The following is a 12,970-nucleotide window of genomic DNA, read 5'->3' as shown; positions in this document are numbered from 1 at the left end:
TTCTGGTTAAAAACTATTTTTTATCAGTATAATTCTCCATTCATTAAACATCAAAAGAATCACAAAACTTTACTCGCGGGGAAAAAAAAGAGATTTTACAATTTGATTTATAAAAGTTGAATTTAAAAATTAGTTATTTCCAGTTTTCTGTAAAACATATAATCATACCATTGAATTGTAGGAATGCACTTGACATTAAAAAAATTGATAAAAATCAGTATCAATAATGACTCATGGGAGAAACAGACTCTAAGAAGTTACTCCATGGAGCTGCCTTTGCAAAGAAAGATTAATACAAGCTCTTAAGAAGGTGCACACCTTCTATTAATAACTTTCACAAAATAAAAATAGCCCTGCTTCCTTGGCCTACAGCCCAGTGGATTGCTGCCATTCCTCCTCATCAGATTTGTTGCTCATTTAACCCTTCTTCCCATCCAGTCTCTCTCTTTCCAGACATAAATTTTGTATACGCAAAAATATTTGGTTTTCATTTAGCAAATGCTAAGTATTAAAGAGTTTAACAGAAACTGTCTGTGTGGAAAAAAATATACTTCTGAAAAATCCCCCAAAGAATCCAGATAGCTCCACTCACCAAGGAAAACATGTGGAAACTTTGAATGGATTTTAATAAAATCTCTGATAAATTTTGGGGTGACCCACTAGATAGAGACTTCACAAATAAACCTTATTTTCAGCTGCAAAGAACAGTAGCTCCCTGGGGAAAACCCATGTGCTTATTTCAAAGTGCAAATAAACGTTTCAGTGTTTATTTCAAGAGGTGCCAGCCACATATTATCAAGCAAGTGTACAAAAATAGGAAAACTCTAATGCTACAGTCATCTGTAAGCGAGGAATAAACCCTGTTATTCCTAACAATATAGCTACTCTCTCATTGGTCATTTCCTCATTAAAACTTGTTCCCTCACACCAAATACAAAGAACTGGAATGAAGTTAACATGGGCATTTTGGTTTAAAAAGAAAAGATTCCTAAAGCCAGCAGTTCCTCTGAGCAGCAAGCTTTCCCCCGGTGATGGCTGCGCTGCTGGAAACACAGCTCTGTGAGCTGCCACAATTCCTCAGCCTGTGCCCATCATTTTGGGAGCCCCCAGAGCAGTTTGTGCCCCGTGGCACAGCCACCCCTCCACGGAGGCAGCCAGCTACTGCCCGCAGGCTCTGGCACCTGGCAGAGGCTCGGGGCTGCACGTGCACACCACCATCACTGCCCTGAGACCACAGCCTGCCCAGCCAGGCCCAGCAGGGCAGGGCATCAGCGTGGTGCTGCTGTCTTTTAGCCTGAGAATGATGTAAAATTAGAAAGAATTTGGCAGGCGGTTGATTTAACAAAGTGCCTGCGAGGTAGGTACACGCCAGCAAGCACAAAGGCCTGACAGGGAAACTGAGGCACTTCAAGGTGAAGTCGTTTGTCCAAAGTGTCAGTCAGAACCCAGAGCAGAGCCAGAAAGCTGCACTGGGCTCCTGGCTCCTCCTGAGCTCTGGCCACTGAGCCCAGCTCCTCCAGGCTCAAATGTCAGAGGTGCTCCCAGATGCTGGAGGTGTCAGGGATGAAGCTGCTGCTGGCCACGGAGGAACGAGGACATGGTGCAGGACAATCCAGGCTGTAAAGGCCACGCAGACAAGGCAGAGGAGGGACCCTGTGCAGCCGTCACCCCAGCAGAGCTTCATAATCCACGTACCACACCAGCTGGCCCGAGCTGGGGCTGACGCCCGAGATCGGCCACTTCCTGGGCTCGTGGCCCACCCTGCTGAGCAGCGTGGTGATGTCGTGCTTGCCCTTGCCCAAAACCAGCACGAACACCTGCCTGGCCCTGTTGATGAGGGGCAGGCTGAGGCTCATCCTCTGGTGAGGCTTGGCAGGGCTCTCGGTCAGCACCACGGTGGCGGCCCCTTCCAGGCCGCTCTCGGCGCGGGGGAAGAGCGAGGCCGTGTGCCCGTCCTCGCCCACCCCCAGCAGCACCAGGTCGAAGCTGGCGTTGGCCACCAGGGCCACGATGTCCTTGGCGTAGAGCTGGGCGCCGCCATCCTCCTCCACGCACAGGCGGCGGTTGAGGTGCACGGGCATGGGGTGGATGTTGAGGTAGGGCACGCGGACGTGCTGCAGGAGGTGCCTGTGCAGCCCCTGGAAGTTGGACTCGCTGTCGGTCAGGGGCACGCAGCGCTCGTCCACCAGCCACACGTGGCTCTGCTGCCAGGGGAAGCCGTAGTGGTGCCTGGCCAGGCGCTGGAACAGCCCCACGGGGCTGGAGCCACCCGACAGGGCCAGGTGGAACTGCCCCGAGCGAGCCACGCTCCTCACGGCCGCCTCCTCCACGTCCGAGGCCAGCTGGGCAATCAGCTCCTCGGCCCAGTCCGAGACCAGGGGACTCTGCCGAAATTTGGACTGGATGGCCCTGAAGTCCCTGGGCATCTGCCCGCCGGGGTGCAGCAGCTCCGCGGGCTCCGCCAGGGCGAACGCCACTCCGCCAGGCACCATCTGGAAGTCCAGGAGCTGCTGGTTCTCCACGCCGCCGGGGTAGAGGCGTGGCGGCTGGCGGGAGGTGCTGTCCAGCAGAGGGGTCCAGAAGGCCCAGGAGGCCAGCAGGCTCTCCACGGGGATGAAGAAATCCTTCCTGCCGTGGTAGATGTTGGAGATGACGACAGAATAGGCGTCCCTCTCCCTCACAGGGCTGTACACGTAGAAGTCGGACAGCGGCTGTCCGAAGAGGCGCAGGTCTGAGCGAGGCCCTGCTTCTCTCCAGCTGTCTTTGGGCATGACGGGCTGGAAGAGGTTCCTGCTCACCAGCACCGCGGGGGCGCCGAGGGCACCGTGCCCGAAGTAGAAGATGATCTGCTTGGGTTGGCACTGGCTGCGCCCTGCATCCCTCAGGGTGCCACTCTGAGGGCAGTAGGCCGTGTTCTTGAAGAGGACGCGGGCGTAGCCCACCCGCTCATCCAGAGCCTTCCCGGAGGTGAGGAGGAACGGGACCCCTTCCCAGCGTGGGCTCTGGCTCTGGATCAGCACCCCTGCAACGACACCCAGCCACCACACTGACCAGCAGGCACCCCTGGGGCACCTCCACCACCTGCCCACTACACGCCCTCTGTGGCAGGAACATTCTTCTCAGCATTTTTCATGGAGGAGCACAGAGAGAAGAAAGAGAAAACTATTTCTATTTCTGCTCCTTGTTTTTCCCATGTGGAATGTGTTTGGAGAATTGTTTCCCTGGGGTGATGGCTTGGTTGAGTTCTGGTGAGGATTGTTTGAGCCTGATGGTCAATCCAACCCACTTGGGGTTGGGCTCTCAGAGAGGAGCACGAGTTGTTAGATATGGCAGTTAGAAAAGGTAGGTTTGTATATTAGTATCTCATTTAAATAGAATATTAATGTATTATAGTATAATTATAATAAAAAAATCATTCAACCTTCTGAACTGGAGTCAGACATCATAATTTCTTCCAACTGGGTTCACCTGCATTTACAATAGCCCTCCTCAGCTCCTTTGGTAGCCACCGTGTCTCTAGCTCCACATTCAGCCCTTCCGTGACTTCACTGCCTCCCCAGAACTCAATCTTTATGGTCCCTTCCCACCCAGGCCATCCACGATTCTCACTCTCTCCAGCTCCCTGCTGTGCTCCCTCCCAGCTATCCCACTTGTTCAGCCTCCTCTCATCTTGCAGGAAACCAGTTTCTGAGCAGGAGCATCATTTGGACAATTCTCTTCCTGCTGGAGATGGCCTCGATTCACTGAGAACAAAGCTTTGCCCCTCAGCTGCAGAGAGCAACTCGAGTGTATGGAAAGGCAAAGGAGCTTACAGACCACTTCCAAAAACAACGCAGAGATTTTATCATCCTGGGCCTTAGCTCTTACACCTCCCTGGATCACAGGGACAGTGTTACGTCGTCCAGCTCCCAGTCTCCATGACTGGCTGCCTGGGCACATCCCTGAGCCAGCAGTGAGCCCTGGAGCCATGGAGCTGGCACTGCAGAGCCCACAGCTCCTGCTCCCAGTCTCCATCACTGGCTGCCTGGGCACATCCCTGAGCCAGCAGTGAGCCCTGGAGCTGTGGAGCTGGCACTGCAGAGCCCACAGCTCCTGCTCCCCAGTCTCCATCACTGGCTGCCTGGGCACAGGGCACATCCCTGAGCCAGCAGTGAGCCCCAGAGCCGTGGAGCTGGCACTGCAGAGCCCACAGCTCCTGCTCCCCAGCCTCCATCACCAGCTGCCTGGGCACAGGGCACATCCCTGAGCCAGCAGTGAGCCCTGGAGCCATGGAGCTGGCACTGCAGAGCCCACAGCTCCTGCTCCCCAGTCTCCATCACCGGCTGCCTGGGCACATCCCTGAGCCAGCAGTGAGCCCTGGAGCTGTGGAGCTGGCACTGCAGAGCCCACAGCTCCTGCTCTCCCCAGCTCTGGCCGCTCCCCTGGCCGGGGCCCAAACCCTCACCTGCAAAGGTCGGCGTGGTGCTGACGTGGCCCCGCGCCTCCTGCAGCTCCTCCTGCACCTGCCTGTCGTAGTCCTGGTACTGCCCCAGCACGGCACTGCTCCTCTGCAGCCCCCACAGCGCCTGCAGGGCCTGCAGCTTGCACTGCACCAGCTCCTGGGCGCTGCTGGTGTTGGCTGGCAGCTCCATGATGAGGAACAGCAGGGCCTCGGTGAGGTGGTTCTGCAGCACGTCCCGGATCACCCCGTACTGCTCGTAGAACCTGGTGCGGCCTGGGCACGGCCAGGAGGCAAAACGCTGCTCAGGTGAGCTGGCTCCCCCCTGCACCACGGCGTGGGCCAGGAGAGCACAGCCCCGAGCCCCTCTCCTCCCCACCCAGCCATTCACCCGAGGCAACCGAGCTCAGGGAAGCTGTGGCTGTCCTGTCACTGGTGTGTTCAGGGTCTGCTTGGACAGAGCCTCGGGAAACCTGTCCTGAAAGCTGTCACTGCTTGTAGCAGGATGAGATGGTTTTCATGTGCTCAGAAGCTCTGGCTGAGCCATACCCTTGGGAGACAAAATCTTGTGCACAGAGCCACGCTTCCCTTTCGCTGCCTGGCTTCTCATGGGGGTGGGAACAGTGGGAGAAGGACAGGGCACTGCTGGCGTGACTCAGGGCTGTGTGCCAGCAGCAGCAGCTGCATCACGACCACAGGACCACAGCCTTCCCCCACTGCTGATCACTCATCTGCCCCCAGTCCAAAGGCACATTCAGTAATGGGATCAATGCTGCAGACTTGCTGGGAGCCAGCCTGCCTGCTGAAGCTGAACAGGGGAAAAAAGACATCAAGTGACAAATGACAAATTTGTTCAGAGAGGGGAGGGCACAGGGAGTGGCTGGGGCTGTGCACAGACAATGCTGCTCCCCCTAAATCTCTCTGCAGTGCACCCCTCTCCCACAAACAGGCTCAGGTGAGCTCTGGGCTGCCAAACCAAAGCTTACCACTCCAAGTCTGACCAAACTGCATTAACTGGGTCTGTGGTGGCTGGGGGAGGGAGGCAGAGGTGAAGTGAGTGGGAAGCAATGCTGCTGGAGCAGCAGCCAGGGCAGCTGCCGTGGCAGCCCAGCCTGGCAGCTTTGTGCTGAGCACTGCAGAGGATGCTGCAGCATTGCAGGCAGGCAGTGCAGCCGTGTCCTTCAGCAGGAGCCCCACGCTGCCTCTCTGGGCTGGGACTGTCCCTCTGCAGTGCTCTCCCTACCACAGAGGTGGGGAAAGAAACAGGCAGACAAACCCAGGCTGAGCCAGGGACAGAAACATCCAGGCAGGAGATGCACAAGCACCTCCCAGAGAACTCGGGGTGAGCCTGGTGGCTGACAGGACAGCAGGACAGCTGAAGTGGCCTTAGACTGCATCAATTCCAAATCCAGCACTGTTCACCAATAACTGGGACAGAAAGGTCAGCAGTGCCCCCAGAGCTCTGCAGCAGAAAAAGGTGGGGAGTTCTGCCCCTGCTCCCAGACAAATTGTAAATGGATTTTTTTCCTTAGAGGCAGCAACACTACCTGGAAGCGAGTCAGTCTCCAGCACAGGAGGGGTAGCACAGTCCCTCTCTGTTTCCAGGGAGCAACACGCCATTCACCTGTTTATTCTATATTTCTGTACCAGCACCACCTCCAGGGCCACCTCCCCATGCTTCAGGAACCTGCCAGCTCTCACTCACTCCCCTGCACGCTGCCTCACCAACCTTTAGCATCCACGGTCTCCTTCAAGACAACCTCCACTCGTTCCACATGATGGTGGTTCCAGATGGGGCCCAGAACCTGTCGGTTCTGATCCCGAAAAGGCAGGATATGGGCCACAGCCTGTCAGGGGGAAAGTTCAAAGACCCAGTAAAAACTCAGCAGATTCCCACAGTGCCTCTGCCTCACTGCCCCATCCAGCAGAGCAGAGTGGGTCAGAGAAGAGAAAAGCAGCAGGAGAGCCTGCAGTGATGCACAGTAGGGTTGCCAGTGGCTGTCCAGAGTGGACATTAAAGGTCTTTCTGAGGCATTTTGAGGTTTCATGTGAACAGGCTGAACTACAAACTGCAGAGCACTCAGTTTATATCTGTCAGAGGACAAAGGGCTGAGTCAGACCATCCTGGGACTAATGTAAGGTTCCAAAGTGCTGAAATACATCACTTCAGATGCTTACACCACTAAAGCCATCTGCTCTTTTGGGGAGACAGAATAAACCCCCAAAATAAAACAGAAGTTCCCCCTCTCAGTGGAGATGCTCTCCTTGCAGCTGGACATGCAACTTCTGAGCAGAACTGGCCACATTGCCATGGCTGGAACAGGCTGCTGTAAAGTGTGGCATCACACTCCTGAGAAACAAGGATGGCATGTCCTTGGACACACTCCTCTGGGACAGTGCAGCTCCACGTCCTGAGCGGTACCAGCAGCAGACAATCCTTCAGGGCAGGAAGAAACCTTCCCCTCAGCATCCCCCAGAACTAACACCCCATCAGCTCCTTATCATATCAAATGAAGGAGTGCTTCCAGAAGCCGTGGCTAAGCAGAGAGGCCTGTGTGGAATGAGATGTGGAGCTGGGAGAGGACAAGTGCTGCTCACTCAGCGAAACCAAAGCCCTGACCTTGGGGAGGAGGCCGGAGGAGCTCTGCATCTCTACTCCAGGCACAGAGCCCAGCCTAAAGCCCAGCCTGCTCTGCAGAAGGGACCCTCAGCACCCCAGCAGGAGGAAACCCTGCTTTGGTCTGCACATTTCCTCTGCTCTCCCAGGACAGAGAAACAGGACAGGATTCCAGGAGCAAATGGAGGCTCTGCATGGATTTGGGAGGGGAACAGTGCTGCCAGCAGATGCGGAACCACCAGGAGTGTCCCAGGCACCGAGCCCCGAGCTGCTCACCTGCTTGCCCAGGTAGTGGTCCACCCGGTACATCTCCTCCTCGCTGAAGAAGCCTGCCAGCTCTGCAGCCAGCTGCTGGGCCGACTGCAGGTCGTGGCCAAAGGGCTTCTCCAGCACCACGCGCAGCCAGGCCCCGGCGCGGGGCCGGCAACTGCTGTTGATGTGCCTGGCGATCTCCGCGTAGGCAAACGGTGGCACCGAGAGGTAGAAGATCCTGCCAGCCTCCTTCAGCCCCTCCTGGCCAAGCAGGGTCTCAATCTCTCTGTTCAGAGCTCTGTAGTCCTCGGCAGACCCCAGCTGGTGGTACTGGCTCAGCTTCAGGAACTGGTCCTTGAGCACGGCGCACCTGTTGGGAGCCTCGTCGGGGGGACAGGACAGCCTCTTCAGCTCGTCGAACATCAGCCTCTGCCCCGGCTCCAGAGCAGCCAGGGCAGCCCCGTGGAACGTGAAGCTGTGGCCACTGCTCACTTGGTCCCTGTAGAGCTGGAACAGACCCTGCCACAGATACTTCTTGGCCAAATCCCCGTTGGCTCCCAGCAAGACCACGGAGATGTGGCCCTGCGACGCTCCGGCTGGGGATGGGAGGGCTCCCACGAACAACACCGTGCACAGGACCCTTCCCAGCATCCTGGGGAGCAGAGGCAGAGCCAGGAACACTAGAGGTCAGGAATAAAAACAAATAAAAACACAAATCATTCCACGTTGTAGCCCTGCAAAACACAACACAAGGTAGCTGCTTTCCCCAGCAGAGCCAGGGGTTTCTGCCTGGATCCTCCACCCAACAGCTTCTCCTCCCCTCCACAATCTGAGTCAAGGCAGTAATTTGGGTTCTTGACAAAGCTGCAGCCTCCTTCTGCACTCCAGAAGTGGAAGGCAGCGTGTGCTGAAGGTGCTTGGGCAGCCCTGTTCCCACAGCTGGGGGTGTCAGTGCATTTGCACAGGGAAACTGAAACCCATTTTCATCCCAATCTCAGAGCTGGCCACAAGGAGCACACGTGCCTGCACACCAAGCACATGTGTCGTGTCTGCACGCTGAGCACACGTGTCTGCACCCTGAATCCTGTTCCAAGGTCCTGCTTGGGACTGTGCTCAGGCACTGCTGGGCTGCCTTGGCACGGCTTCGTGTCAATATTGTCAGAGCAGCTCAGGGACAAACAGGACTGCTGGCAGCCCCAGGCTCTTCTTTCACCTGATGGCTCCTGTGCACCTGAACTGGGCTCTAATGGCTGCTGGGAGACTTGTGTAAAAAACAACTCTGGGCACGAGCTTCAGCCCTCATTGGTGTGAGCCAGTCTAGATGCTGCTCAGGGTGCCTGTGGCTGTGGCCAGGTGAAGCCAGGGCTTTGTGTTCTGCCTCCTGCAACCTCCACCACTGAAGAGCAGGTCCTGTTCTGGCCTTCTCCACTCACTGCCCCTTCAAACCACTGCAGCCAGGCCAAACAGTCCCTTTGCTCACGCTCATTTATTCAACATAAAGTTGTTTGTAAGAGGAAAGACATGTTTAGCACTTACACTGAGAAACACAGCAGTGACTTTGCATCTCAAGAGATGTAATGTCACTGAAGAGAGGTTTAGTCACTCCTGTATGGGTGACTAAACCACTGTGCTGCTCTCATCATGCCAGGTATTATTCAGCAGCTTTCACCCTGGCTGTCTCCTTCCTTAATGTCATTTTACAAGCTGTGTTTAGCTTGTAAAGCTGAGCCTTCACAGCACACAATATTATTGACTTCTTTAAAAACTTTGAGCTCTGGTCAATAAATGGTGATAACCAAACAATTACAAGGAACATCTGGATATCTCTCCCTGTCTGCAGCTTGAAAGTCTGTGGAAATTTTGTGTTTCTCTCCAGCACTCACCTGTAACACAGGAGCTTTGGAGACCACAAAAGCAGCTGGAGGTTTTTCTCCTGCCCAGCCTCTCCCAGCGCAGATCCTGCTCCTCCTGTGCCTGGCTGTCTCTGATCAGTGGTCAGGTGTGCAGGACAGATAAGGCAGGTCGTTCCCTTCCTGGAAAACGGGAGGAAAGACCCAATTACAACAGAGGAAAAACCAAAAGTGCCTGAGCCAGCAACGTCCCAGCACATCCGTGCTCGCAGTCCTGCCCCACTGGCTGTGCTGAAGCCTTTGGCTGCTGCCTGGGAGCAGGTAAAACCCAGGCAGTGTGGCAGCTCCTGCTCCCAGGCACTACAGCCAGCTGGAATACAGCCTGCAAGTTTAACTCCTTGCTCCCCAGCCCTCTGCCGTGGCTGTCTCCCCTCCCTCCCTCCTCTCCTCGCTGTTTGGGCTCCCACAGAAGGAACCCAGCAGCACTGGCAGCTGCAAAGGGGCACTGCTGAGGTCTCACCTGCAGAATAAATGATTCTCTGCTTTCCCTTCCCCTGCTGTGGCATTGGAACACAGATGACAAAGTTCCTCAGTGCAATAAAGGGGTATTTACACTTCCTGAGCAACCTTTGCTCCGGGAAGCAGGGGCACTGAGCCCTGCTGTGCTGCAGGGGCAGGTGCCCGCTGAGGAATGGGAGGCTCTGGGTGGGCCACGCTGCTCCAGACCCATGGAAAAAAGGGAATTACCAAGGAACTTCCTGGCAGATTCAGCCACAGTCACGTGTGTTCCCAAACCAACGGAAAGGCAGTTTCACAACCCTCCCAATTGCAAAATATTGAGCTACAGTGCACAGAATAAGCTCAGTAAACCCAGCAGTGTTTGTTTACTGCTTTTATATCAGCTAACCACCACTGCTCCCATTAAAAAATAATACTCCAAAAATCCCCCTGCCAGGCAGAGCGAAGTTACTCAGGCTTTGGGAAAACATTCATGGGCCTTATTCACATAAAGCACGTGAGAGCTTGGCCCAGCAGCCAGGCTGTGCACTCCCCTGCACAGCCACTGCAGCTGTTCACAGGAGCTAATTTCAGGTTTCTATGGAAAAAATGCAAAAGGAACTTTTTGTCACTGCTGTATCCCCACTGAAGAATAATTACCAGGTGCACAGCCAAAAGAGCTGGCCTTTGATGATGGTCCTTGTGGGTCCCTTCCAGATGAGGATATTCTATGATTCTGTGGAAAATGCAGCATGGCCTGGGCTTCCCACAGGGCTCTGCACAAGGAACACAGGAAGGAAAGAGCTCTGAGATTCTCTGAGGACTGGAGAAACCCTACTGGTGTTCTGTGCTGGCAAACACCAGGGCAGGAATGACCTCACCAGCAGCTTCTGGAGAAGTCTGAGGCTTGATGAGGAGACTCACATTAAAAGCAAGCTGAGAGGTGCACAAATTCATGCTTGGTCCTTATGGCTCTGACTCAGCCTCACTCCGTGTGCTCTGGCCCCAGCATCGTGACAGCAGCCCTTTCCAAAACCCTGGAAAAGCAGGATGGGGGGACTGTGAGGAAACCAGCCCGGTGTGTGGGCAGCGCACGGAACTGGGGATGAGCTCACGGGTGACAGGGCTGAGCCCACCCGTGACAGGGCTGAGCCACCTATGACAGGGCTGAGCCCACCTGTGACAGGAATGAGCTCACCCGTGACAGGAATGAGCCCACCTGTGACAGGGCTGAGCCCACCTGTGACAGGGCTGAGCCACCTGTGACAGGGCTGAGCCCACCTGTGACAGGGCTGAGCCCACCCGTGACAGGGCTGAGCCACCTATGACAGGGCTGAGCCCACCTGTGACAGGGCTGAGCCACCTGTGACAGGGCTGAGCCCACCTGTGACAGGAATGAGCTCACCTGTGACAGGGCTGAGCACACCCGTGACAGGGCTGAGCCCACCTGTGACAGGGCTGAGCTCATGGGTGGCAGGGCTGAGCCCACCCATGACAAGGACAAGCCCACCTGTGACAGGGCTGAGCCCACCCGTGACAGGGATGAGCCCACCCGTGACAGGGCCGAGCCCCGGGCTGTCCCAGCCCCGAGCACCGAGCAGGACCCGCCGGCCCCGCCGCTGCCCGGTCCCGGGAAGGCCGGGCCGGTCCCGGGCGGACCCCGCGGGCTGCGGGGCCGGGAGCGGCCGGTGCCCGCACGGAGGGGCCGGCCCGGGGCTGCACCGAACCCTCTGTCCGTGCCTGCCCCTCGCCGGGACCACTCCCTCCATCCCGCATCCCTCCATCCCGCATCCCTCCATCCCGCATCCCCCCTCTATCCCATATCCCCCCTCTATCCATATCCCCCCTCCATCCCGCATCCCTCCATCCCGCATTCCAGCCGCCCACGCGGTGCCGGAGCGGGGAGGCCGGTGCGCGGTGGCGCAAGGCAAGACCGGCTGAGCGCCGGGCCCGGGCTGAGCCCTCCCCGGCCCGCACTGACCCCTCCGGTCCCGGTCCGCCCGGTCCCGGCCCCGGTCCCGGCCCCGCCGCCCCCCGCTCACCGCACCGCGCCGGCGGCGGCGGGCCCGACACAGCGCCCCGCCCGCCCCGCGCAGACTCTGTGGTTGGCGGCGGCTCGCGCCCGGCGCCGCCGCTCGGGCGGGAGGGAAAAAAACCGCAGGGATGAGAGGCTCTGGGGACACGGGGACACGGAAACCCCACTGGGGACACGGGGACACTGAGCCCCCGGGGGACACGGGGACACAGAAACCCCACTGGGGACACGGGGACACGGAAACCCCACTGGGGACACGGGGACATAGAAACCCCACTGGGGACACGGGGACACAGAAACCCCGGGGGGACACGGGGACACAGAAACCCCGGGGGGACACGGGGACACGGAAACCCCACTGGGGACACGGGGACACAGAAACCCCACTGGGAACACGGGGACACAGAAACCCCACTGGGGACACGGGGACACTGAGCCCCCGGGGGACACGGGGACACAGAAACCCCGGGGGGACACGGGGACACAGAAACCCCACTGGGGACACGGGGACACAGAAACCCCACTGGGAACACGGGGACACAGAAACCCCGGGGGGACACGGGGACACAGAAACCCCACTGGGGACACGGGGACACAGAAACCCCGGGGGGACACGGGGACACAGAAACCCCACTGGGGAAACGGGGACACAGAAACCCCACTGGGGACACGGGGACACAGAAACCCCGGGGGGACACGGGGACACAGAAACCCCACTGGGGACACGGGGACACAGAAACCCCACTGGGGACACGGGGACACAGAAACCCCGGGGGGACACGGGGACACAGAAACCCCACTGGGGACACGGGGACACAGAGCCCCCGGGGGACACGGGGACACAGAAACCCCACTGGGGACACGGGGACACAGAAACCCCACTGGGGACACGGGGACACAGAGCCCCCGGGGGACACAGGGACACAGAATCCCCCCGGGGACACGGACCCCCAGACCCCGCCGGGAGCGCTCCCTGTGCCTGTTCGGAGCAAACCCAGCCCAGCCCCCGGTGCCTCCTCCCCAGACCCGGCTCTGCGCTGCAGCTCCCGGTGCAGCGAAGCCCCGGTGCAGCCAGCTCGCTTCGAGCATCGCCTCCCCACTCCCGAGCCCCGCTGCGGAGCATCTCCCTGCAGCGCCCAAACGCTGCCTCTGGGCCGCCTTTGGAGGCTCTGAATTCACCAGCTGCTCTCCAGCTTAAAGCTCCATCCTCTGAAACACCATCTTTAAACACCACCTTTAAACACCACCTTTAACCACCACCTTTAACCACCCACCACCCA

The 12,970-nt window shown here is 57.7% G+C and overlaps 1 protein-coding gene across 3 annotated transcripts; it reads right to left on the bottom strand.

Annotated features, from left to right (window-relative positions):
• Positions 1–11,739, bottom strand: H6PD (hexose-6-phosphate dehydrogenase/glucose 1-dehydrogenase). Of its 3 annotated transcripts, none has more exons than XM_031506658.1 (8): positions 11,698–11,739; positions 10,580–10,692; positions 10,316–10,431; positions 9,191–9,340; positions 7,332–7,987; positions 6,168–6,285; positions 4,445–4,714; positions 1–3,022 (listed from the first exon to the last, which is right to left on the bottom strand). In XM_031506658.1, exons 5-8 carry the CDS (start codon positions 7,956–7,958, stop codon positions 1,665–1,667), a joined length of 2,373 nt encoding a protein of 790 aa, XP_031362518.1. In that variant the 5' UTR covers positions 7,959–7,987; positions 9,191–9,340; positions 10,316–10,431; positions 10,580–10,692; positions 11,698–11,739; the 3' UTR covers positions 1–1,664. The 3 variants fall into 3 exon arrangements, with proteins under 3 accessions (XP_031362518.1, XP_031362519.1, XP_031362520.1); XM_031506659.1 differs by lacking the exon at positions 11,698–11,739 and adding an exon at positions 11,637–11,684; XM_031506660.1 differs by lacking the exon at positions 11,698–11,739 and adding an exon at positions 11,543–11,559.
• Positions 11,740–12,970: the final 1,231 nt, after the last annotated feature.

This window comes from Lonchura striata, chromosome 24 (genome assembly GCF_046129695.1).
Source record: "Lonchura striata isolate bLonStr1 chromosome 24, bLonStr1.mat, whole genome shotgun sequence".
In the NCBI taxonomy this organism is placed as follows: Eukaryota; Metazoa; Chordata; class Aves; order Passeriformes; family Estrildidae; genus Lonchura; species Lonchura striata.
The sequence above is the reverse complement of the archived record's forward strand: the minus strand, read 5'-3'. Positions and strand labels throughout refer to the sequence as shown.

Excerpts from the sequence above, each read along its gene's own strand:
- H6PD (XM_031506658.1), bottom strand. The coding sequence starts at position 7,958 with ATGCTGGGAAGGGTCCTGTGCACGGTGTTGTTCGTGGGAGCCCTCCCA. Across the intron at positions 6,286-7,331 it reads ACCACTACCTGGGCAAGCAG|GCTGTGGCCCATATCCTGCC; the intron begins GTGAGCAGCTCG and ends TCCCCCTGACAG. Across the intron at positions 4,715-6,167 it reads GGAGACCGTGGATGCTAAAG|GCCGCACCAGGTTCTACGAG; the intron begins GTTGGTGAGGCA and ends GGCCGTGCCCAG.